The sequence below is a fragment of the Mauremys reevesii genome, linkage group 3, assembly GCF_016161935.1.
Source record: "Mauremys reevesii isolate NIE-2019 linkage group 3, ASM1616193v1, whole genome shotgun sequence".
In the NCBI taxonomy this organism is placed as follows: Eukaryota; Metazoa; Chordata; order Testudines; family Geoemydidae; genus Mauremys; species Mauremys reevesii.
The window spans coordinates 41,935,496-41,963,342 of record NC_052625.1 but is presented as its reverse complement, the minus strand read 5'-3'; the positions used below and the strand labels follow the sequence as shown (position 1 = coordinate 41,963,342).

The window sequence follows — 27,847 nt, the reverse complement described above, 5'->3', positions numbered from 1 at the left end:
GGAAAACAAGCTTGAGAGAAAGTTTCATAACAGTTGGTAGGCTATTGTAGATCTGTCATCACTGGGTTTACTCCCATTTGAAGAAACTCCACAACAAAAAACTCCCCTAATTTCTTACAAATGAACAATTTTACAGAGTCAGGAATTGCAAAGTAACTGCAAGACTGAAATATTCCAGATGTTATCACCAAATGTAGATAATGGGTTAAACCCTGCTAATCTTACTCTTGCGAGCAATCCCACAGAAATCCATTGGATTGCTCACATATGTAAAGGGTATGTCCCAAAATCTGTTTCCATGCACCATCCTCTCTTCTCTCTGACTATCCAAGGTCAAATCCCCACTGTGGACTCAAATCAGAGATGAGAGTTGATGATGGCATTGAGTTTATTAGTCTTGGATACAGGCAGTTTAATTTCCAATATGATAGAGAAGACGGAGCAGAAAGCCAAATCAATCTAAGTTACCCTTCCCCATTCGTTCTGTGGATCCACAGCCGCCAGGGAGAGACTATGTTGTAATACAGCCTTTTGACACAACAGCGGACATTACCAAGGACTCAATAAAGGCGATTTAAGCTGTGCTTTAAATCTCTAACTCAAGAGTGGAATAAATTCTAAAATGTAAATAAACAGCTAAAAAATTACTTAAAAATAAACACACAAAAGCTAACAGAAAATGTTCCATTCCTGGCTCTGAGAAATCTTTGGCCAGTGAGGCCAATTACAGTACAAAAAATACTCCAGCGAATGGTTATTAAAATAAACAACTATATTAAGGGAAAATCCTGCCTGACTCTCTCTTCACTCCCACCAGCACAGAATGCCTGGCTGGCAACAGAACCAGTACCATTCCACTACGCGAGGGCATGGGTAGCAGGATATGGGGAGCCCACTCCAAGGCAGGCTGGGGCAAGATGCCAGGGAGCACTATACAGAAATGCAGGGTAACTGTTTTGGGTGGGTTAAATTAGGGAAGGACTGGGCTGGTGGAGTTACAGCTATACTGATCAACCTGCCAAACACTGCCCTACATGGTGGGCATATCTCAGCCCAAAAGGTTCTACAGCCCTCCGGCTGATTGATGGCCACAAGAAAGCCCCATTGATCCTTCTGGTTCTGAAGGGAAGATGTCTTCCCCCCACAGGCAGCAGATCTCCCCTTTAGGCAGCCCATGTACTGTTACTTGGGCAATGTCTACACTTAAAATGCAACAGTAGCACAGCTGCAGACACTACCTGTAGCACTTCAGTGTAGACACTACCTACATAAAAGAAAGGGGATTTCCTGTCACTGTAGAAAATTCACGTCCCCAAGAGGCAGTAGCTAGGTTGACGGAAGAATTCTTCCGTTGACCTAATGCTGTCTCTACTGGAGGGTTAAGTTGGCATAGCTACGTCTCTTGGGGGGGGGGGGGATTTCCCACACCCCTGAGAGATGCATCTTTGCTGTTGTACATTTTCAATGAAGACCAGTGCTTGGGCTGTGCAAAGAGGATGAGAATTAGGCCTTCAATTCTTAAACAAACAAGCACAATAGGCTCTGTGATTTGCAGTAATCTTTAGGCTGTCTGGTCTATTTCTATGGATTCCTTGAAGAGGATACTGTTATCAGCTCTGGTAACTAACTTAATATCAACTGGCATTGGAAAGGACATCTGCCAAACTCAACAATTGGGCTAGAATACCTTCGCTTATCATGAAAATTAGATTCCCATTTTCAATGAGAAAGGAAGCACGTAGAAACACAATTGAGATCATTTCCAGAGGAAACTGAACCTCAGATGCGAAGTGATATATATTCTGAATATGGTATTTCCTAGTTTAAAAAAAAAAGTTTCTGTGTTACTTGTAAATTGTGCTATTTTGCAATCCAAAAAACTATCATACACTTTGGCTCAGAGAGACAGTCAATGTAATACTTAAATAATGCCCACTTACAATTAGAAGTCATCCTCCTTTTTATTGAAATGAGGAAAAAGATTCCTTTTAAAATTTCTCACAGAAGCAACCATGATAAGAGGAAAGCCTCCATGTGAAAGCTTTTGTCAGGAAAAGTTCTTGTAACAATGGAGGTGTCCTGGGGCCACCACATAGCCAGGGGTTAATTTGGGTGAATGAAAGGTTAGAAGGGTGACAGAAAGGGAGAGACAAATAATCTAAAATTCATCAGAATATGTAGAAACCCTCCCCTCCCCACCCAACAATGGCACCCTCCCTTCGTAGATTACTTGAAAAATTATTCCTTGAAAACATTTTACCACCCCACTGCCCTTTCCCTCTGGATCCCTGTAACAGGGTGAAACCCTGCTCCTGCCCTGAGGGGTTTAAAAGCAGCCTGGTAGGGCTTGAGAGCTGCTGCTCTAGGCTGGGCTGATGAGGAAGTGGCTGCAGCTGGGGCCGCACCCCAAACTGAGCCACAGGCCTTATAAAAAAGGCCAGGGAAGCCAGAAGCCCAGACAGTCTTCCTCTGCCTGAAGAGGAAGAAGGGCCTGGCTGCAGGGGCTATAGGCAAGGTACCTAGGGTGAAGCAGGGCTGGGGAAAGGCTGAGGAGCTGGGGAGCTCCAGCCTAGAAAGCCCCAGGCTGCGGCCTAGCACAGGGCCAACAGGTACTGGGGGTTGCAGAGGGCAGCCCAGGGGTAGGCCAAGGCAGCAGGTCCAAACCCCTTTGCCTGTGATGAGTAGGCTGATACTGCAGTCTGCCCCAGAGTGTGGGGCTAGACAATGACTGGCAGTAGCCAATACTGAGGCAAGGTGGGGATAGAGGGTGGGGGTTCCCTGGGCAGGGGAAACCCAGAGAGAACGGGGTTACTGCTAGGGGGCAGCACCCCATGTAAGAGGGCACTGGGTCCAGGGAGGGACACAGGGGGCCTGAAGACAGGTGGATCACCGGCCTGCAGAGGGCGCTCCAGCGCTGCAGAGAGCTAATTCCCGGAGTTACCAGCAGGAGGCGCCGCAGGGGTGAGCTGACCCGTTACAATCCCTCTTGCCTCCATGGCTCTCCTTTATGACCCCAAGGCGTCTGCCTATATCAGCCCTCAAGCCACCATGGTTTTCCCTTCTTTCTGCCCTCCCCTCTTCTTTCTGCCTTTGCCCCACCACAACACCCAGAGGAGCAACAGACACAGGAACATTCACATACAGAGCCGACAATGACATGGCCATTCTGTACCTTCTAAATATAGTAAAAGCTTTGTTATCCAGCATGTTGGAGGAATGGAGGCGCCGGTTAATCAAAAATTCTGGTTAACTAAGAGTTGTACTTACCAATGGAATACCAATTTTCAAAGAATTAGTATACAATAAAATGAATAAAGTATAAAATAGTATACAGGTACTCCAATCCAGTGGCAGTACTGTACCGCACAGTGGTTGGTTTCCTGAAGCACTTAGTTGTATACAGGTAAAGTTTTCTATACAGTAGGTTATCTTATGACACTACGTATCACTATGGGCACCGCATGGTGTACACCCAGATCACTAAAAACACACAAACTATACTGAATATAATTGAATCTTTCACTTCAGGATCTTGCAGTGCCCCAAGGTCATCATTATCAACATTAATTATCACTGTTGATGTAGAAGGTATAGGAGATTGGACTAAATCTGTAATGACACACCCTGGAAGCGGCTTTTTTGAATAAATCCCTGATATCAGCTTTCTTACTTGTCTTCTGCCTTTTTTGCATAAAAGGGTGCAGAATGTGCAATTGCATAACCTCCTGGGCAGTATACTAGTCCTGGTTACTAGATTGAAGATTTGTATTGGGAGATATCAGAAATGCCAGTTAATAGAGTTTTGTGGTTGATAAAAGTGCCGGATAACATAGCATTTACTGTAACATGCTGGAATGGATAGCACTCCAAGAGATAAGTTAGAGGGGAAACAAAGCATCCCAAGCTCTGTGTGTGATTAGATTGCTCCCGATGAGTCAACCTCATTGTACATTTTTGTTAATCTTGAGAGTTGATTACGGTAAATACTGAAAGAAAGACGAAAGCAGCCAGAAACACAAGAGCCCTGTGCTCACTGGCATGCGGAGATATATCACTGTCATTTTCCACTCTGTAGGAAAGTGAATGTGTATTATTCACAGTGGTTAGCTTTACAGCTTTCCACTCAAGGGGGAGACCTTGTCTCTCGTTAACTTACTCCCCTAGGTTTCAGTAAATTAAAAAACACAGCCACCCCTCCAACTAGCCTGCAGCCAGGCTGCCATGGCCAAGATCTCACATTATGTCATAAACTTAGCAAGATTTCCCCTTGTTAGTAGCTGAATGGGAGAATTACAGGGAAAATGTCCACGGGTCACACAGATCTTTTGGGCACCAGCAACTTTTTCCTGTGGTTGCATTTCTGTTTATTTGTCGTGTGTGTTCTTTAAAACAGCAAAAAGCAAAACGTTGTCTGCACATTTACTCTTAAAAGAGGAGCAGCACAGTTTCTCTACATTGCTGTTTTCACCCTGCTTCTCCTGTAGCACTCTGCTATGGAGCCTATTTGCCAAATGATACAACAGTGTGTGCATTCTTTGTCAAATAACACATTACTTTCTTTCTCCTCTTTTAGACCCTGGTGTACCAGGCCTGTGAGGCATCTCCCCAAGCCCCACTGACCACATAAGGCAGGACCTCCCCAGGGATGGTCTACAGAGGGTGACACTAGGAGAAAACTACTCTTAGTGGTCAACTTCTTAACTGCTCCAAAAGCCTGCTCTCTTCTTCCATGGACAGCAGGCCTAAACCTTAGCAAGCTGCAGGGTTGCCAGCTACTGTGATTTTATCACAAGTCTCAAAATATCTGCTGCCTTTCTTAAAGCCCTAGCTCCTGGAGTCCAATGATTCAAAGAGAATCTCATGATTCAAAGAGAAACTCAGTTACCAAAAGAAAAATGTTTCTAGCACTTGTGGCTGCGGAGAAAAGGTTGGAAACATGAAGCAACTGTGCCTTCGGACAGTTCAGCGAGCCAATAAAAAAGCCTCAAAGCTATTATTGCTTTTAAAAAGCTCATAATTTTTCAGCCAATCTCATGGCTTTTGGGGGCCAGACTCATTGTTTTTGAATGTTTGGAGCAGGCAATGCTAGAGCTATCAGTTTTTCCAGGGGTTTGTGTGGAGGGAAGGGAAGACTTGATGATTGGTGGGAAATGAAGAAAGGTCATAAAGAGTCACGGTTCGTTCCTGAAAGGTCCAGAGGCTGTAATTAAAAAGGAGAGGAAAAAACTGCACTGTATCCTCTCCTTCTCTTGTTTGTCTGTGAGCTGTTTAGATTGTAAAGGTTTGTAAAAATGACTGTTTTGGGGCAAGGGCCAGTGTTTTTATGGGGTATTTAAAGCACAGAACACACCTTAGCTGCTACATAAATAATAATAAATATTGTACAGTCATTTAAATGAGTTGGACAACATCAATGAGGAAAAGCTATTTTCCAGGGTTTAACAGGATGCAAAACCATTAAAGGTTACTTGATACTCTTCTGTAGAGAGGATTTTTTTTAATTCATTTTTCTTCTTCAAGAGACTTGAATTCATATATAGCTGAAGTTATAATGGTTATAAATATAAGTTATAAACCTGGTGGTTTCCATGTGGTCCATTAAGAATGCTGTGCACATAACACAAATCCCTTATTCACTATGACTGCAGCTAGTCAAAGGCCATTCAGGGCTGGAAGAGCAGGGATATTTCAGATAAAGACTAAGGTGCATGGACAGACTACTGAATATTGTAAAGGCTGAGCAGCACATATCTGCATTATGCCTGGCTTTAGACACTATTACTAGTCCTCCATTTTTATGACCAACAAATTCACAGAGAAGTTCAAAAAGGTAAATCGGTAGCTTTACAATGGTAAATATCAGGGCAGGGTTTAGGAAAAGGGTGTCAGAAATCCAATGTGACTATGGTGGAATAGAAATTCTGTTTCACACAGCTCAGATCCAGTCCTGCTAAGCATGTAAGTGCATGCTTTACTTTAAGCACGTTAGTCCCAACAAAGTCAATAGGAGTACTGAGACGCATAAGGGATTGGCTGGGTCTGGTCACAGTGTGACCAGATTCATAGACACAAAAGTTGCAGCTGCAAATTATCTTAGATTCCAGTAGGAGCAAATTGGTAATACAGAAGAGAACGCGGAACTATATAACACAGCATTTACGTTCTCTTATCATTCTTTTCATTCCCAAGTAATTTAAAAATATATGTATACATTTGGTGCTTACCTTTGAATCTACCAAAGGTAACTTATTTAATTCCACATTACTTGTTTATAAAGTTTTCCCTTTAAAAAGGTTGGGTTTTTTTTAAAAGTTCGTATGTCTGTAGTGTACTTCTCTACAAAGTTGCTCTAGTGCTAACAGTTATCAGACACAATACCAATTTTTGCAGCCTTTAATAAAGGAAATATTTATTTTACCACCATAGCAAACAGTACAGAAAACCTACAATGATTAGAGTTGCCAATTACAGTTGACCTCAAACAGACTAATGCCCTTTTTTTCACAAAAATGTGTACTTTTTAACAAATATGCTTTGTGCGTCAAAGCATAGCAGATCCTTTATTAATTTGAGTTGCACACTCAACTCATTTGTTGCCTGCAAAATTGTCATTTGTAAACACGAGAAGGCTTGTAAAAAAAAAAACCACCAAAACCCAATGCATTTAAATTTGTGGAGAGGAAAATGTTTGTTTTCCCTTCCTAATAATCTCCTACAAACTGCATTTCAGCAATATCAGGAGTAGAAACATTATTTTCCAAACCACAATATGGGCAAATCATTCTTTTCTTGAAGGATCCCTCAGCCCTTCACTGGCTATCCATTTAATAAGCAATAATAAAATCTGAGTCATTAAGAGAAGACACAGTTGGTTCCTGCCTTACTACTGACTTATTTATTTCTAGGTGTCTGGGGGAGATTCTGTACACATGTGGATTCTTTGCAGTTTACAAAAACTTCCAGAAGACTTGACACACAAATGCTAGATACCCCCTATTACTATCATTATTAAATACTCATTTTGGCTTACCATAGATTCACTGATTAACAGGAGGAGAAGAGCCTCTTCTATGTTGTCTTGAGGGCAGTACAGGCTGAAAGACAAAAACTTTTTTATAAACAAGATAAGGAATTAGCCCACCAGTCTCTATTTTTAATGTTACAAGAGGACCAGTAACTTGAAACATCTCATGTATGATTCATTTGCTATATGATACCCTTTTTCAGATCCACACAATTAAAAGCTCTAGTGTGTATTCTAAAATGGACTATTTTGACTCACCAGAACCTTCATCCCATTCCACAACTGAGATAGCTATTTAGTCAGATATTCTCCATTCATGGGAAATAACTAAATACTCCAGATTTAGGTCAAGGTTTTTCATAAGACATTTTGATTAGAAGTTTAAATAAATAAATAAAAATGAACAAGGCTACAGGGGTCAGTAGCCAAGTTGGCATTCAGGGACACTTCAGTCACACTTTTTCCTCTCAGAGTGGAAACCAAAATAAAGAGCTGTGCTTACTTGTCTCCTGTGTATAGCTGGGGTCTCCGCCGAAGAAGAGTGCTAACGTAAGAGTTATCTTCCTTGTTCATGAACTCAGGCAGAGGATCAGATAAGGGGTTCCAGTAACAGTCTTCACTCAAGGAGTGGAGGAGCACTTCGGCTAGCTGTTTGGCTGCTGTCTACGGATCAACAGAAAGCACCTTAAAAAGGCTCTCACACACAGGGGGCATGTCTTCACACACGAAACGTGAGTACAAAACACACTCGGGACCTGACTTTCAGAGGTTCTGAGCACTAACAGTCCAACTGAAGTGACTAGGAACTGCACATGCTCAGATCCTCTGAAAATCAGGCCCTAGAAGTTTGTATGGTCCATTCTAAAGCGGCAGAGAAAGAGTAAGAGAACTTCTGGAAGAAAAGGACATGTTCGATCAGGCAAGTGAGAAGTGATTCCCCCATGGATATTTCAGGCCCCAGCTACACTCCAAATAGTTGGCTCTAACCACATTTGTAGCTTTCTCAGTCTGAAAAATGCCACCCTTTTCTTGGCCCAGAGGGGAATATTTATATTTTTTTTACATTTAAAGGACAATCCCTTCAGCTCTTTGAATTATACAACAGTGAAAGAGAAACAACCTATTTGAGTATTACTACTCTTTTTGCTCCTAAATAACTTCAGAACAAAACAAAAAACTTTATGCTGGGATGGGAATTGTGACATGTCCTTCCTTGGGCAGTACATGGGACAAAGAAAGCTTACGCATCTCTCACCCTCACTCCCACAACATAAGGGCATGTCACCATCTAGTCCAGGAGATACAATGTTGTGAGCAAGCTGAAGTGAATCGGAGGAACCTTTATTCTGGCATTTCCTGCCTTTTTGTCCAAATGTATTCAGTGCATCCCATTGGTTTTTGCATAGAACATATGCAGATTATAACACGTATATGTACGTGTACACACACACACACACACACACTTACATATAAAATGCATGGTGAGGAGCAACTAGGCCTGCCACGTTAGTATGTTTTACATACAAGGTCAGTATACCTATAAATCCTAATATGTCAGTCCTAGTTGCTCCCCACCATGTATTCTAATGTCAAAAATAGTAGGCATGACCTCTCCAACCTCAATCTAGTTTATCTAAACCTATGGAAAGTTCCTATTACCGACTGCCAACAAAACAAAAAACTGTTCATGCTGAGGACTTTTATTGTTTCTTTTTTGACCATCTCGTCACACAAGGACATCATCTTGTTAGTTAAGATGCAATAGCAATAATGTGCAGTGTTTCTTGGAAACTGGAAAGGAAGGTTTAATTTCTATATCCAGATAATGGCAAACTGATTTGAATGGCTGGCATTGCTGTGGAAAAATACTGCTCCACATAACTCCTTGGAGCCTTCATACCTCCATGCACTGACAAGTGACGGAAAGCTATCTGCTAGTAACCAGCCTTTTCTATACTTTTTATAACATGTAAACATGAGCAAAATACCCTACGGTACTGTGATATCAGCCAATATCATTTTATCATCTCAGCATACAATCATTTAGTCAATTTCACCCTCAGGAGCCAACTCTCTGACATTTTTTTCTAAAGCCCTGGGGATAAGAAAAACTGCACTAGTATCAGTAAGATCTCTGCAGCTCTGCATGAAACCATGACTATGATTGGGATAAAACAGCTCAGAAGAGACAGGCCCCAAATGCTTGGAGTCTGCTTTGACGTTAATGTACAGTGCAGTAGCACTGTAAATTAGCTTCACTTTTGTTTTGAATAAGACCAAACAAATTAGAACAATCCAAGTCTCTGATTTATATTATTACTCCCTTTGGCTAAAAAAGCATCATTATGCTTCGAGTACATTGTTGGCCTACAAGCGAAATATGCTCATGTGTTTAATTTCAGTGTTCGAAAAACTAGTTTAAGTAAATATATTCCTGCCCTAATCCCCTCTCAACAGCTCATTTTTTTAAAAAGTCCAATGGTATAGTGGTATAAACACCTCCTAATCTTCCCCTGGGGATTAATCTCTCCTATGCGGCACAGCTCACCTTGCAGTACAGGGAAAGCAGCATCCAAGTTTCACTGTGTCAGAGTCTGGGGACAAGAAATGGTTATGCTCATCAGCCCTTCAGCAGAGCAATGTTATGGTTGAGCAATAAAATCCCCCAGAATTCTGATCTTGGTCTGGAAAGTGATGGAACCATTTCAACTGTGTCATTTTTTAAAAACATCCATTTCCATGCCCAGCACAAAGTTAAGCTCCTGAGAGTATGGAATAAGCTAGAAACCACCTGGTGAGCTAGAGATCTTGAGCTGACACAGAAGAGACATTGTCAGAGTGGACAGAGAAGTTCCAGAATGACACATGTAGGTGAATAGGGACCAGACCTGACATGGACTCAATCAGGAACACACCCAGAACACTCATTCTGTACATGTCCATTATACTCATTCATTTTAGCCCTGGATTTTTATGGTAGGAGGACACATTCAGATCAGACCGTTCTTGGGACCTTGGTATCTGCTGCACCTAAAATCATAGGTCAAAAGCACAGCCACATCTCTTCCTCAGCCTTCCCTGGACTCATTTTGCATCGAATATATGGACAGACAGACAAAGTTGAACCAACACACGGCCACTTTAGTCATCCAGGTCTCAGTAACACACAAGAACATGACTTTCCAGGTTTAAGGGTCTTCATCCATGACCAATACATGGGTAATAGCAGTCTTATTAAGAAGAGGCCAGTTGACATTAATCATATATTTGGGTGACTACCAGCCACTGCTGGGAGACAAAGCCCTGAATAGGAACAATAGGACAGATCCAAACTTTGACTGACTGACATCCATTCCTGAGAAGTGGCCTTTTTCCACCTAGCCATGCTATATGAGTTATGACAAATACCAGAAAGTCTCCCATTACAGGATTAACCACTGGTTAATGATGCACATCAATAATGTCCCTGCTACTTCCCCATGTTCCATATTTTTAATATTACAATTGAAGCACACACAAATATAAACCTCTGAATAAACTATCAGCTTCCCCAAGAACAAAACCTCCATAACTTGAGACAGTCTCTGGCTGCTCTCTAACATGCTCAAGTAAATTCTAATGTGTCCATTTGTAAGAGGCCCTTGGAAAGGCAGCATACAAAAATGGCAATCCGCAAGTATCATCCCCAATTACATTGTTCAACAGAGTGCTTTCCAGAGAGAAAATGCACCGCCTTAAAGCCAAAAGCACTGGAAGTTCTAGGAGGGAAAAAAGATTGAAATACATAGCACTGCTATGTATTAATGTGAAAAAGCATATGTGCGTCTGAGTGTGAAAGAGAGACTAAAACAGACATTATCAGCTGGATAATCCAGGGATGACAGAAATACAGGACGTATTTTGTTTCACATTACAGTTGCTTTGGTGTGCAAAATAAAATAAAATAACCTACAAATAAAAAAATACACTGAACAGAACAATGCTTTCAAAAGAGAGGCAGAGAAAATACCCACCTGCTTAGGAGTGTCTTTTGGGCTTGTGTGTCTGAATTAAATGTGTCACCACAACGTCCAACAAAGGCGGGGGAGGGTTGGGGGAATCTTGTTCCACAGCAATGATTAAGAAATAAACTATCCGCAAAGCAGATTAAACTGACTTCCCATCTTTAAACCCTTCCATACATTTCCTTACCATTTTGAAGCTCTGAGTAGCTTTTGTTTCCACAGTCCGTAATACTTCTCGCAGGTCCCTCATTCCTTTCACGATGTTTCTAACAGGAAGGCAAAAGCAGCATGTTTAAACCAGACCACTTGTGATGCACATCTGCTATGTAATAAACTGTCTTTTTAAAAGAAGAGAAAATAAAAAGGATAATCATTCCAAAGTTAGCTTAACGACATGAAGCAAGTCACTCTGAGGCATAGGAAAAACAATGGCAATCTGAGTGAGGCAGAGTCGTTAGCATGCCTATCCCAGATGGCTTCCTATGAGAAAATCACATTCACATTTGAAGAACAGAGGAGACATTTGGAAGCCGTTCATGGATCATATTTATAAAACAGATGCTGCTCCTCTTTTTGTGTACACACTGTACTGCTTTGTATTAAACTGAGCTTGCGTGATGTTCTTAAATGACTACTCCTTTTTGATTATGTTTACATGTTGTATCACTGAGAGTAGGCAGGGTGAGGGGGTTAGGACTTGTCTATCCTGAAACTTTTACCAGTGACTCCAGTAAAGTTATACCTCTATAGTTAAATTGCTGTAATTATTCTGGTATAATTCTCCATGTGAATATTCTTATTCCTGAATAAGAATGGCTCCCCCCGCCTCAAGTGACATAAGAAAAAGGTATATATATACTGGAGTAAGAGTGACCACATGGGCGGTTATGCTAGTCTAACTAAAGCAGTTTAAATTCACAGTTTAGCTTATATTGGTATAACTTTCCTGTATAGGTAAACCCCACACTTGTTAAAACAAAGAGAAAGAAGAGCTGGGCACCTACAGCAAGACTTTTTCTATGAACATTTCACTGAATTTTAAAGCTAATTGGCTTCAACCATGTTCCTGCTCCTTCCATGTTACGTTCCACAAACATTCTAACAAAGAAGTTTAATGGCAGAAATGTTTGAGGAAACAGCAACATGTTAACAGCTATCAAAAGATATTTGTGGGAAACAAATTACGTATTTGTAATCATGAGTATTTACACTAAAAACTTCATTCGAGGAGTTGTGCTCATCCAGTGAGGGAACAGAACCACATTGCATGACCTTCTGTCCAATCAAAACTAATCATCATATTTCAAATTTCAAATCATGAATTCTCACAATGATCTGCTCATAGACAATTTACAGACAGAAATAATTTAGAACAAAAAATGCAGGTGTGAAAATCACATGCTGCTCAGAGACAATTAAAAAAACAAGTGAAATATTTTGAGCAAGTTATTTGCTGTGAATTCTTTGCTCCCCTCTAAACAGAAAATATGGTTTGGGTTTGTCAGGGACAGGACGCTTCAGGAAGTTTCTAACTCTGGCCTTAAACTTGCAATGAGCTCTCCAGATGCAGGAGTAGGACTTTAGTCTGCCTTTTTCAGGGTCAGAGCAAGAATGGAATTCAATAAAATCTTATATTTTTTAAACACACACAGAGCTAAATCTGACCTAGTGTGTGTGAAAGCAGTAAGAGTGCAAAATGAGCAAAGATTCTGTTTGGCTGCTTTTTGTTTTACCTCCCATCAAATAGCATTCCATACCCACACCAAAAAATACAACAAAAAGCTCAGCAAGCAAATCTCATTATAGGGTTGGTGTTTATCAATCTAGGGCGTCAGTCCAGGAAAGCACTCGAGCACACACCTAACTATATGAGTAGTCCCACTGACTTCACTGGGGTTAGTCTCATGTAAGTGTATGATTAAGTAATTTCATTAAAAAACAAATTAAAAAAAAGACTGTAAGCATTGCTATTTTTGCCTGAAAATAGATGGACGTAGCAATACATATTGGCATTAATGAGCTGACTTGGATTTAGCCACAAAGATGGCAATATTTTACTCCAAAATAGACATTTGAATAGCCATTTTAAAGAATGTTTTGTGACTATCTGTGGACAATTTAACAAAGAAAAATGTTGACAAGTAATGGCTGTACTGGGGCTTTGGTGTATTATGGCTTATATCTGATGCCAATGAAGCACTATTTAATAACACAACACATTCTGGCTAGGTACTGAAACCCACTGGTCCTGTTTAATGATAACAATACTGTATGTACATAGTGCATTTCATGCAAATAGATCTCAAAGCATTTTACAAATAAACAAAGTGTATCTCATGGTTTCACAATGCACACTGAATACTAGGATGGGAAACAAAAGATACTGTTGTGGCACTCTGTACCTCAAAGCAATACCCTGGAACCCCTATATTTACCACTGTCATATAATTTTGATATGTTTTATACAAAGTATGCCTTATGAGGTATCATTTTGAAAGTCATGATCTGCTGAACATTCATATCCTGTTGGATTGTACGTGCTATCATTGTATGTGAAGTGATGAAGTTTTGCTATGTGTGTGTTATTGAAATATGTTGTGAGGTTGGGAACACCCAAAACCAGCCTTTCAGGTACAACAATGGAGGACCCAGAAGTACTGATGGCCCACTAAAAGAAATCCACACTCCCAATGACTGTCCCAGGAACTGTGTACAATGAAGACTTCTCAGAGAGTGCACGTATACAATGGAGGTTGCTTGATTTACGTCACACCAAAAGATCTTTCCAGTAAGCTGGATGAAACCATAAAAGGAGAGTGACATCATCACTTGGCCTCACTCCCCCCACAACTCAACACCTGGAAACAAGTCTGGAGGACAAAGACTTTGAACTAGGGCAGCTGGTCCCGGGCTGGGGGAGAGTTCCAGCCTGTGCATTGAAGATTTGTGACCTGTTTGACATATCAGGGTGAGACACTCCTTGATTAATGTCCTGTTTAGTTTATAAAACTCAGACTGTGAATTTAACTTAAGTAACCAATTTCGATCTCTACACTTACTACTTATAATCATTTAAAATCTACCTTTCTGTAGTTAATAAATCCATTTTATATTTTACCTAAAACAGTGTGTTTTGGTTGCATTGCCTGTGAAATTTCAGCTCAGTTTACAAAGGCTAGTGTATGTCCTCTCCACATCGAGGGAGGGGCAGACTGGGTAATGAACTTACATTGGTCAGGCTTCTGATCAAGGCAAGATGGTATATTCTAGGGGAGCAAGGCTGGGGAACTGGGGGGAACTGGCTGGAGCTTCTCTATTGTTGGTTCATGAGTGGCTGGGAGAAGCATTCATGTAACTCAGTGGGGTGTGTCTTTGGCCCGTGGATGTCTCTGTGGGTGCAGTACCTGCCAGAGGTTAGCAGCTTGCCAACAACACCACAGTGTGAGAGGGAGCCCAGGTTGGTGGGACAGACGGCTCAGCAGTCCTACAGTTCAGGCTGCACCTAGGAACCCCGTCACAACTGTATCCAATTAAAATTACAGGGCAAATTGAGACAGACAGTATGTAATGAACCAAACTGGAATCTGGCCAGGTCACCGAGATCAGAGGTTTTCATTCAGGGTATACCTACCCCCTGAGGGTAAGCAGAGGTCTTCCACAAGGTACATCAACTCATCTAGATATTTGCCTAGTTTTACAACAGGCTACATAAAAAGCACTAGCAAAGTCAGTACAAACTAAAATTTCATACAGACAAAATGAGAAAGTCAGCAATTTTTCAGTAATAGTGTGCTGTGACACTTTTGTATTTTTATGTCTGATTTTGTAAGCAAGTAGTTTTTAAGTAAGGTGAATCTTGGGGTACGCAAGACAAATCAGACTCCTGAAAGAGGAATAGTAGTCTGGAAAGGTTGACAACCAATGACCTAGCCAGTGGCTTCCAACCGTTTCAGATTACTGTACCCCTTTAAGGAGTCTGATTTGTCTTGCATGCCCCCAAGTTTCACCTCACTTAAAAACAACTTGCTTACAAAATCAGACATAAAAATACAGAAGTGTCACAGCACACTATTACTGAAAAATTGCTTAACTTTCTCATTTTTACCATATAATTATAAAATAAATCAATTGGAATATAAATATTGAACTTACATTTCAGTGTAATAAACAAGTAATTGTCTGCATGAAATTTTAGTTTATCCTGAGTTTGCTAGTGCTTTTTATGGAGCCTGTTGTAAAACTAGCAAATATCTAGATGAGTTGATATATCCCCCGGAAGACCTCTGCGTACCCCCAGGGGTACATGTAACACTGGTTGAGAACAACTGAGTCTTAGATTTCAGAGTAGCAGCCGTGTTAGTCTGTATCCACAAAAAGAACAGGAATACTTGTGGCACCTTAGAGACTAACAAATTTATTTGAGCATAAGCTTTCGTGGGCTACAGCCCACTTCATCGGATGCACCCATCCAGCAGCAAAAAGTGCCATTGGAGTTTTATTGACAGCAAGTCATCAGGATCTCGTTTTTACACCTTATTTAATAGCAGCACATCACAGTTGTCTATAACAGATGGAAGCATTCACCTTGAGATGAGTGCATTACAGAAAACTTCTCATTGTCACTCCTCTTATTTACAGTTTTACCTGCTTAAACTGTATGCAGCTTGGGCTTTTTGGAATGACATCTGGCTACAGTATCAGACTCCTGCTGTGTACCCCCCAGATTGGGACACTACAAAAACACTGGCAACAACCACATAAAAAACAGTCTCAAATATTGGTTGGGTACAGTCCAAGGAGCACCTGCAGCACAAGCTGTAGAACAGCAAATAATGAATCAAGCATTTGATGAGAGCCATGATATTAGGCAATGGCAAGTAGGAAACCAAGTAATGGTTAAAAGTAAACCAGCACCTAAAAAAGAAGTGTGCAAGGTATTAGATCGCAATTCCTACAGAGGATAGCTTGCTTACTTACCAGCTCAGCAGTCGTGGGTCACCAGTGTGGTTAAATGTGTGTGTTCTTTCTGTGTTCTCCCTGTGTGCTGCCACAGCTCTGAGCAAACAGCTGGCACAGCAGACCTCAAGCAAACCACCCAAAGACCACAAAATCCATCCAGAGACGAAAGCACCAGGCCAGGTTTATTATCAGCCAAGCACAGTACTAGTATCCCACGGACTCTACTGGACCACTAATACATGTATGCCCGTAACAATGGACCAGATCAGTGAACGGCAAGACTTTTCGTTCCTCTTTAGGCTAAACAAAGACAATCCCTCTTAGATACATCTTTACACCACAATACAAACAAGTTAATACTGCCCCTCTAACATATTTAGTTATTACCCCCTGACATGGCTAGTTATCACCCATCACCTTGTATATGTTGGTTCAATTAAAAATTTTTTATTATGCACTGTAATTCTGACCTTATCTTTTAGGAGCAGTCAGTGTGTTCCTGTTATTCGTGGGGAACGTTTCTGTACCATCCTTAATATCGGGATGTTTTGGTGCCACCTGATATCGGAACGTGTCTGTGTGAGTACTCTGTGCCTAGCACTTCTTAGGAATGTGTATTTCTTCAATATCAGCCCTGTTCTTGCTAGATTCTGTGAACAGGTCCTGCCCTTTGCTCAGAGCTTGCCTTTGCTTTATATCACTAAAGCTTCGACTATTACTTTAGCCCAGGCCTCAGGCCTCATACTAGGCCGGTGATACAAGGGCTTATGTCTCAGGCTCTCTTCCTACTGCAGCTTTATATCTTTATTCCCTTTCTCTCAGATTTCTAAAATGTCAAACCCCTCTTTAAATGGTTATTTACAAAAAAACCCTGCCAAAATAAGTCCTCAGCCTGCTGTAAATGCAGATACAAGAAGGTATATCTAAATAAAATCAAAGTGCAGTATAATATCCTTACAGTTGAGAAGGGAGAGTAGTTTTCATTAGTAGATAAGAACTGGGTAAGTTCTTGGAGGATAGGTCCATGAATGGCTATTAGCCAGGATGGGCAGGGATGGTGTCCCTAGCCTCTGTTTGCCAGAAGCTGGGAATGGGTGACTGGGGTTGGATCACTTGATGATTACCTGTTCTGTTCACTCCCTCTGGGGCACCTGGCATTGGCCACTGTTAGTAGACAGGATATTGGGCTAGATGGCTCTTTGGTCTGACCCAATAGGGCCGTTCTTATGTTTTTATATTTAGAGTGGGATTTTCAAAAGCATTCAGCACTGACCTAACTCTGCGTCATGGAAGTCAATGGTAAAACTCCCACTGAAGTTCTGTCTACACTATGCTGTGGATTCTGAAAAGTCCAAGGCTGAAGCACAATTTGGGAATAAGGTTATAATACAGTTTGAGCCAGTCCACAAAGAAAAATCAAAGTGTGTTTTGCAATGTTCAAGAACTGCCCCATGGCACAGCGGCTCTTGATAATATAGAAAGGACTATACTACAGGACAAATTGGACATGGGTGAGGCCTTTCTTGGGATACAGGATTAGAGAGGTAAATAAATCAGCAGGCTGAAGGCACAATGACTGTACTAGGTAAAATAAGGGGGAACATATAGGGAACCATTTACAGTGGACAAGATAAGAATGGATAAATCAAGCCTAGAACAAAAGATGAGGTAAAGAGTAAGTTGTACACGGACAGTGTGTGCACAGACAGAGCACGCTGTACAGGGATTGTTACCCACAAAGTGACCAGCCAATCCCAAAATGTATCCAATGCAATGTATAGTAAATGCAATGTAATGTGTAAATGCGTATAAAGGAAGTGGTTTGCTGCCTAACTCTGGATGTGTGGTACACCTTAGACCAACCGTCTACACTTGAGTCTGATCAACTCTGTAGTTTTGCTGTATGCCAAATAAAGGAACCTGAATGATGATACCAGAGTCCAGATGAGTTCTTGGGGAACTGACTGGAACAGATTTGAGTGGAACTATGCAGGAGGTAAAGCCTGTGGTTTTCAAAGCTGCACAGGGATTTGGGTACCCAATTATTTGAATCTGGAAAGTCTCAGCTGAAACAGGTTCAGGCAAGGCCCTGCTAGGGTTTGTTTACATTTGGGATTTTACCAAACCTTCCCGTCAGTGCTATAGCACTAGGGTAGTTCCACCAGTGCTACTACTAACAGTGGGATGCTGGTGTAGACCAGCCAGAGCCACTTTTACCACCACATTATTTGACCCTGTTCAGAGCAGATCATGGTGACACAGTGGTAGAAATACCAGCAGACAGTCTACACTAGCACTTTGACCAACGGAGCTACACTTGTGCTAGAACAGTGGTGGAACGTCACCGAAACTGCAGTGCAGACAAGGCCCAACAGGCTACTTCCCTTGTATAGCCAGCAAACTCGTTTGTGAACGCCGTGACACCATGACTGTAACGATGCTACCATGTTTGATTTTAGCTAAGTCTGAACACATTTTATGATATAATTAAAATGATACCAACACTTTACACTTTCATAGCATCTCCCACCAAGGATCTCAAAGCACTTTAGACACACTCATGAATTTACCCTGACAGCACCCCTGTGATGTAGGGAAGTATTATTTCCAGGTTCAAATGGGGAAACTGAAGTAGAGAGATTAAGTGACTTGCCCAAGTCTGTGGCAGATGCAGGAACTGACATCCATGTTTTCTAAGTTCTAGCCCTATGACTTAACCACTAGACCAGCAATAATCACAACCAACTGTGGAGCAGAGCTAAATGAAGAATGGATTTGTAAGTTCACTAGTCACTCTGACAAAAAAAATAGATTTCAGTTTGTCCAACTGAAAATGAAATTTTCCAAATTTTTCAGTGAATTAAGAAGTAGAAAACATCAAATTTGACTTGGATAGAAACTAAATGTTTTGTTTTGACCTGATTCCTTTCTTTTCTATTTAAATTTTGGGCATTTTGACAAAAGCCAAGGAGGACTGGATTTACATAGCGCCGTGAGGGAAAAGAGGAAGAAAAGAGGATGAGGAGTTGCCTTATAAACTTTTAGCCCAGTGGCTAGGGTAGTCTCTGGGAAGTGGGAGACCCAGGGCCAATTCCTCCCTCGGCCTGGTGTGGAGAAAGGATTGAATTTGGGTTTCCAACATTACAGAAAAGTGTTCTACTCACTGGGCTATGGGTTATTCTGTTGGGGGTCTTGTAGCCCACGAAAGCTTATGCTGAAATAAATTTGTTAAAGTCCAAGGTGCCACAAGTACTCCTGTTCTTTTTCCTGTCTCTCCTGTTGCACTTTTTATAAATAAGTGAGCAGTTACTGGAGCAGGGACTTGAACTTGGGTCTACCACATCCTAGGAGGGTGCCCTAACTACCAGACTACAGAGCCATCCACAGGCTCTTTCTCTGGTCCTATTACTATTCACTGTCATTATGAATGACTCATTGCCCACAATGGGCTTTGGGCCAGACTTTAGGAAATAATCTGACTGAAGAGCCTAAGCATATTTACTGGGAAAAGAAGGCAGTGTGATCACAACAACATAATGCAAAAATGTTGCTTGTTTTCATTCCTATTAATGAGCCTTGTTTTCAGTACCCCATAGGTTTCAATAGGAATCTAGTCTGTGTAAGGAGCTTTGAAAAAGATCCAGTGAGGGCATGGAGGAAAAAAAGTTAAAATGGGGGATATACAGGTGAAATGTCCTGTTTTAAAGGAAACTAGCACATGTTCATGTTTGGTCTCCTGTGCAGCAAGATGTAGAATTATAAATACCTGCTCTAAAGGGAGCTGAGCTGTTGTAACACATGCAGGGACCAGGGAAAGTGTTCCGAAGTCAGGCTGCTTCTTAAAACTGTTGTGTAGAGTCCTCCCTTAAGTTGTACATAAACCTTTGAAATCTTGCATTGAGGTTCTTGTTTAATATGAACATTCATCAACCACTGTATCCACATTGGACCCAGTGCAGTTACACTTTCAATGTACAAATCACTGGAGTTACTCATGGAATAAAGCAATGAGAATCAGGGTAGCAGAATCATGCTTTTAAAATAAAATGTCTTTGAATTTTATAAATGATTCAGCAAAGGAACCTGGACTTACAAATATCCCCAAGGGCCCAAACATTCCCTGGCAGCGCTGGTCCAATTCAAACTGGAGTCATGAAAAAGACAACAACATTTGAAAACTTCCCAGTTTAGTTTTGTGTTAAGTTTCAGACCTTGACACCTATACTGGTCAACAACAGGTGGGCTTAAATACAACCACCATAAAACAACCACAAAGGAAAAAGATACTTAGATCTGCTCACAAGTGGGTGTAACAAGAACAACACAGGACCACATGATTTGTCAATCCCATTCTCCTCTTTCCCTTTTCTCTGGATTGTGTCTGTTTTAAGGGTGAGTCCTGAAAAGATTTACTCCAGGACACAGCCATGAATTATAGACCTCAAATCCTCATCCTGCTTTAGAATCGACTAACGTGCATCCATGATAAGGCCTAGTGAAGTCACAGAGACTCTGCATAGGTGCAGGAGTCAGCTCTAGCACATTCTGATGCAGGATCAAGGCCTCAGACTGTAAATGATTTAGGGCAGGATCTGTGCTCATATGTCTTTAAAAGCACCATTCACATATACGGTGCTATATAATAATATTAATAACAAAGAATAATAACAATGCACAGCATTGTACCAAATTTCAGATTGATTTCTATTTGTAACACTTTTTTAAAATCTGTTCAACAGTGGGAATGCTGTCTAAACAGAGGAGAAAGCCAAACAATAAGGCATTGTGAATCAGATCTACTACTGTACTACTAAGCTGTCATTCATTATTTTGTTGAATTTGTGAGAAAACTGATCTGACCTTTTCCTTTGAAGCGAGAGCTAGCTATATATTGTAAATCCTGTATCTACTCAGTTATAAACAGAGAGCATAGTCTCAAATCTAGACAACTGCTTCAGACTGCTGCGTCATGCCACAATTTTTCTCTTAAATTCTTAAAAACATGCATCTCATTTCACATTCTGAGGAATGTTCCTGGGATGGAAGAAATGTGTAGTTTACAATAATACTTATACAGTGCCATACCTGAGACAAGCTTCCAGACACCCTAGTTAAAAATTAAAAGCAAAGATCTAAGATGAGAGTTAAAGTGACCTCCTATCACTTGATATTCTTCTCCGACATTTAGCATTATATTATAGATCTTATCAGAAAGGCTTGGTTGTAGATAAGTGTTTAAAGAAAGAATTGGGAGATAGATTAATCCAGCTCTCAGTTGGCTAATTCATAGAATCATAGAATATTAGGGTTGGAAGAGACCTCCGGAGGTCATCTAGTCCAACCCCCTGCTCAAAGCAGGACCAATCCCCAGCTAAATCATCCCAGCCAGGGCTTTGTCAAGTCGTGTCTTAAAAACCTCTAAGAATGGAGATTCCACCACCTCCCTAGGTAACCCATTTCAGTGCTTCACCACCTTCCTAGTGAAATAGTGTTTCCTAATATCCAACCTAGACCTCCACTGCAACTTGAGACCATTGCTTCTTGTTCTGTCATCTGCCACCACTGAGAACAGCCGAGCTCCATCCGCTTTGGAACCTCCCTTCAGGTAGTTGAAGGCTGCTATCAAACCCCCCCCTCACTCTTCTCTTCTGCATGCCTCTCCTTGTAAGTCATGTACTGCAGCCCCCTAATAATTGTCGTCGCCCTCCACTGGACTCTCTCCAATTTGTCCACATCCCTTCTGTAGTGGGGGGACAAAAACTGGATGCAATACTGAAGGTATGGCCTCACCAGGGCCAAACAGAGGAGAATAATCATGTCCCTCGATCTGCTGACAATGCTCCTACTAATACAGCTCAATATGCTGTTGGCCTTCTTGGCAACAAGGGCACACTGCTGACTTATATCCAGCTTCTTGTCCACTGTAATCCCCAGGTCCTTTTCTGCAGAACTGCAGCTTAGCCAGTCGGTCCCCAGCCTGTAGCGGTGCAGGACTCCTAAGTGCAGGACTCTGCACTTGTCCTTGTTGAACCTCATCAAATTTCTTTTGGCCCAATCCTCCAATTTCTCTAGGTCACTCTGGACCCCATCCTTACCCTCCAGCATATCTACCTCTCCCCCCAGCTTAGTGTCATCTACGAACTTGCTGACGGTTCAATCTATCCCATCATCCAGATCATTAATAAAGATGTTGAACAAAACCAGCCCCAGAACCGATTCCTGGGGCACTCTGCTTGATGCCAACTAGACATCAAGCTGTTGAGCCCAAAAATCTAGCCACCTTATATTCCATTCATCCAGCCCATACTTCTTTAACTTGCTGGCAAGAATACTGTGGGAGACTGTAGCAAAAGCTTTGCTAAAGTCAAGATCTATCACATCCACCGCTTTTCCCATATCCACAGAGCCAGTTATCTCATCATAGAAGGCAATCAGGTTGGTCAGGCATGACTTGCCCTTGGTGAGTCCACGTTGACTGTTCCTGATTACTTTCTCCTCCTCCAAGTGCTTCAAAATGGATTCCTTGAGGACCTGCTCCATGATTTTGCCAGGGACTGAAGTGAGGCTGACCAGTCTATAGTTCCCCGGGTTCTCTTTATACTCTTTTAAAAATATGGACACTATATTTGCCTTTTTCCAATCATCTGGAACCTTTCCCGATTGCCCCGAATTTTCAAAAATAATGGCCAATGGCTCTGCAATCACATAAGCCAACTCCCTCAGCACCCTTGGATGCATTAGATCTGCACCCATGGATTTGTGCATGTCCAGCTTTTCTAAATAGTCCTTAACCTGTTCTTTCACCACTGAGGGCCGCTCATCTCCTCCCCATACTGTATTGCCCAGTGTAGCAGTCTGGGAGTTGACCTTGTCTGTGAAGACCAAGGCAAAAGCAGCATTGAGTACTTAAGCTTTTTCCACATCATCTGTTAATAGGTTGCCTCCCCCATTCAGTAAGGGTCCCACACTTTCCCTGACCACCTTCTTGTTGCTAACATACCTGTAGAAACCCTTCTTGTTACTCTTCACATCCCTTGCTAGCTGCAACTCCAATTGTGCTTTGGCCTTCCTGATTACACCTCTGCATGCTCAAGCAATATTTTTATACTCCTCCCGAGTCATCTGTCCAAATTTCCACTTCTTGTAAGCTTTCTTTTTTAATTGAAACTGACCAAAGATTTCACTGTTAAACCAAGCTGGTCGCCTGCCATACTTGGTATTCTTTCTGCACATCGGGATGGTTTGTTACTGCGCCCTCAATAAAGCTTCTTTAAAATACAGCCAGCTCTCCTTCAGTGGTTCTCAACCTTTTCCGCACCCAGACCACATCTAGCTTGCACATCCCTTTCCTGTTTAGCAATATGGGTAGAGCAGGGTGATCAAAATCTGTTTGGAACCTCAAGCTGAGAGCTCCTGGCCCTAATGGATGATAAAAACTGACTGGTTCCTGGGAACAGGATATTTCCTCCAGGAGAATTCAATGGAAAATATTTCTCCTTTTATATGAGGGAGAAGATAAACGAACCTAAGACTGGCCATATACTGGGTCAGACCAAAGGTCCATCTAGCCCAGTATCCTGTCTTCCGACAGTAGCCAATGCCAGGTGCCCCAGAGGGAATGAACAGAACAGGTAATCACCAAGTGATCCATCCCCTGTTGCCCATTCCCAGCTTCTGGCAAACAGAGGCTAGGGACACCATCCCTGTCCATCTGGCTAATAGCCATTGATGGACCTATCCTCCATGAATTTATCTAGCTCGTCTTTGAACCCTGTTATAGTCTTGGCCTTCACAACATCCTCTGGCAAGGAATGCACAACTATGGAAGTTATGACAACTAGAAGAAATGTGAGCAGTGGTTAGTGCCAGAGTTTAACAGTAACTGAAGCTTGTATTTGGCACTGAGCAACGCCGGAGAGGTATTAAAAGCTATACAATTTGTTGTGACACAAGGCACAACAGGATGAAAGAACTCTAGAAGGAAGGAGAGTGGGTCATGTTCTTGCTCGAATGGCTGCTGCGGCTGCTCCAGAGAGAACCTTCCATGGGATTGTGAAGAATAAGGAGCACACATAGAACAGTGTGATCGGGCACTCTGCGAGACAGCCAGGAACAGTGTCAAAAAGAGCAGTTAACACTACCATATTTTCAAGTAAGCCATTTGGGTCTTAGAATCAGTGAGATCACCCTCTCCCCACTCTCTCTCATTGACTGTGTTTATATATGACGCACACAAATGCAGAGTGGTGGCTCCACAATTATCTTGCATTAGCCATCTATAAATGTAGCATTCAGAAACAAAAACTCTGGAAGGATGGATGACAGCAGAATTGAGAAAAAACACAGGTTAATGCTGGAAGAAGCAGCTTGAGAAAGGGGTAATACCTGCTTCAGTGGGAAAAAGATGTGGGCTGCTCAGCAATAAGGAATATTCTCGATGAGAAGCAGCAGTTCAGCCCACGTCTGTACACTGTCTGTTTCGACTATGGGTGACATTTTCAAAAGCACCTAAGTCCCATTTTCAGAAACAACTTAGGCACTTGAGATTTAAGCTCACGTCACTTTCAGGGGTTTTCAAAAAATTTTACCCTGAAAGTTTTTCTGGGCAGGCACCTTGGCTAAAGCTTTACAACGTTGTTTGAGTGCCTCTATTTTTGGATGCCCAACTTGAGTCACCTTAAAGGAGTCTAATTTTCAGAAAGCACTTAACATCCACTTCTGAAAGTCAGGCCCGTTTAAGAGATCTTAAGTTGGACATCCAAAAATGGAGGCACCCAAAATTACCAGACACAGTGGAAAATCCTGTCCCTTCTCTTTTTATTTGTCTGCAAAACATCTAACACACTTCTGGTGCTACTTAAATAATATCATAATAATAAATCATTAAGATGAGAATAGGAATCAGGAGAGGTCTCTATGCTCTGTGGAAATATTTATAGTTTTGATAGCAAATCCTGCACATTAGCATAAAGAAACCATTCATGTGTAATAAGCTAAACTAAAAGCCAGTCTTACTATGATCCTTATCTCCATGCACACATTTCCCTAAAAAAGTTAGTCTTTCTCACTAACATCTGCACAACAGGCTGCTTCCCCACACTGAGGCAGCACCTGCCTGGTTGTACTTTGCATCAGCAGAATATCAATGATGCTTACTGAAATAATACAAGAAAGCTCTTTTGTGACTCAAAAGGGCAGACAACTGCAAGAGATTTGCCTTCACTGATACAATATTTTAATTAAATGCACACCAAGAGCACAGGGGCTTCCCACAGCTGCAGGTTTTGCTGGTCCCCACAGCTGGCTCTTTAACATCTGAAAGGGAAAACGGACCTTTGTTTTGTTAGATACAGGCTCTCTTTTCATTGTAGATTTTAGGAGAGAGGGCACTCCTGGCCATAATCTGGCATGTTGCCAATGGGAGCAAACAGGGGCAGTAGAACAATGTGTATATCCTCAGTTCAGTTGTCTGGTTAGACATTAGACAGCTCTGCTAATTAGAATCGAACCCTTGTGATTCCACAGTATGCAAGCACCAGTGGGAAATGACATCCTGCCATCCTGACATCCTTTGGCCGTTTGTCTTTCTGAGCTGATTTCCTAATTCCACCATGCTGTATGCAACATACATAAATTCTTTGAGGCATGCAACATCAGGTGGACAAACAGGGGGTTGTATTATATATACACATCTGACAAAGCCTCTTCTCCCTTCTTTTTTAATTTATCCCAAGAGTGTGTTAAGAGTTCTGCTTATGCCCTCCTGTGGTAAAAACATGAAATTATTAATACTAGCCATGGGTAAATGAGCTATGGATTCTCATACAATTTTTTTCCCCACTGGTCCTTTAACTTCTTGGCTTTAATTTTTGCTTTGCACTGGTGTAAGTGAGAGGGGAATCAGACTGTGTGTTTATAACTGTTCTGATACTTGGGTTTTATGGTAAAGATTAATCAACCCTTTTATATGGGAGCAAATGCAGAAGTTGTCTTCCTGCTCTAACAGTAATTCAGCAGATGGACAATATGATTTTTAACTATAAGTGAATTTTGACTTCAGAATTACTTTTTAAAAAGGCAGCCATTAAGGGTGGTCAAAATTAATACCTAAGGCAACCCAACGGGTACTCTGTACTAACAAGGAATACTTAAGGCTGAATTTAAAATGTCACTGAATCACATGAACATGAGAGTTCCTTATTAAATTATATTTAGTTGACCCCAATAAAGTATGTTCAAAATGTGATTCTGTTTTATGTGCTTGATAGCAAGATCAAGTGTGCAAAGCTTTTGGCCATAAAACATTAAACCAATGTTTTTATCTATTGTAAAAACAGCAACAGGCTAGAACATCACCATATCTGATGCCCATGAAAGATGACTGAAAAGGAAGTAAACCTTAAGCAGACTGCCAAACAGCATGTCACATCTGAAAGACATGTAACCTCTCATCTCTTATTTGGATATCAAGGAATTATCCCAAACACTTCTAATTCTCTGTCATCTTGGTGTATAAGCAAAGTTTTATTGGTTTAACTAATAGTGTGATTTTAGACTGATTTAGTTCAACAGGTGCAACTTTGCATGTGGACACTCACAGGCCATGTCTACACTAGCAGCACTTTACTAGTCTAATAATAATGGGAAAACTATACCAGCAAAGAGCTCTGCGTTTGGGGCTTCAGCTGGCATGACTCTGTCTCCGGAGATCATACCTCTTCACAGCCCTGACCAACACAGCTATGCTGGCAGAAGTCTGTAATGTACACTGGTCCTTATTTTGGTTCAAACCTGATTTAAATTGAGATTAGCCTGAATTGGTAACATTTCAGGTGCAACTTCTGGGAGTAGACAGACCCTTAATCATGACTAAACTTGAAAAAACAACACGGAGAAAATTCAGTTTCAGAGAAACATTTAAAAAACTATGCTCATAAACAACAGAGGTAGCTAAAAATGCCATGTATTCTCCACACATACAAAAAAATTGAAAACAAAATGAAAATTGTTTGCTTAGTTCAAAATTTTTGGGTGGAGTTTTTCAGTTCTTTAATGTTTTCCTCCTTTCCTCACCCTCCTGGTTCTTTCCCCTCCACCCCTACAGAGATTTTACAAATGGATAAACAAAAAAGGAGAGAGAAGGAGGGAGGAACCCCCAAAATGAAAACATTTCATTTTTGATTTTTAAAAACTGGAAAATTCTGACCAAAGTGAAAATTTTCCATGAAAATTCAATCAAAAAAAGTATTATTTTTTTTGGCAAAAAAAGTTTTGCTGAAAAAATGTTGACCAGGCCTAGTACACAGAGCTGTGCAAAATTCAGCAGGAGACCTTAGTCCTAGCTCTTACACATACTTTTTATATGACCTGAGGTAAGTCAGTGTGTGTCTGTGCTGCAGTTTCTTCATCTGTAAAACAGACTTACCAGCCTCAGCAGGGTGTTTGTGAGGGTACATCCATTTGTGTTTTAAAGTATGCCTCTCAGTTGAGAGAGGGGTTTATAAATGTCAGGTATTATTATTACTACAGCAACATTTTCCTCAGTTTCAATTTACAGTAGGTTTGCAGCCAACAATGTCTTTTTGAGTTTTGGATTCAAATGAACCCCCAAACGGTATTATAGTTACCCTGTAAGAAAGCCCTCACCTGCATGTCTGTTCTCCTCTCACACTCAGTTTTACTGCTGTTTAGGCCTTAAATGCCTGATTCAAACAAAGTGAAGTCAATGGGAGAATTTCCAATGACTTCATTGGGCTTTAGATCACACCCTAGGGTTGAGATTTTCAAAAACATTCAGTGTCATCTTTGCTGTGCGCCCACTGAAATCAAAGGTCAAACTCTCATTGACTTCAATGGGAGT

At 41.3% G+C, this 27,847-nt stretch overlaps 1 protein-coding gene across 3 annotated transcripts in view; it reads right to left on the bottom strand.

The window, feature by feature from the left end:
• The window catches only part of TTC7A (tetratricopeptide repeat domain 7A), a 282,224-nt gene that overhangs the window by 212,148 nt on the left and 42,229 nt on the right, over window positions 1-27,847 (bottom strand). For all 3 annotated transcript variants that reach the window (XM_039529567.1, XM_039529569.1, XM_039529568.1), the window contains 3 exons: window positions 11,216-11,294; window positions 7,527-7,687; window positions 7,031-7,094 (listed from right to left, as the gene is read on the bottom strand). In XM_039529567.1, the coding sequence (XP_039385501.1) occupies window positions 7,031-7,094; window positions 7,527-7,687; window positions 11,216-11,294 (304 nt within the window). The remainder of the gene's footprint in view (window positions 1-7,030; window positions 7,095-7,526; window positions 7,688-11,215; window positions 11,295-27,847) is intronic.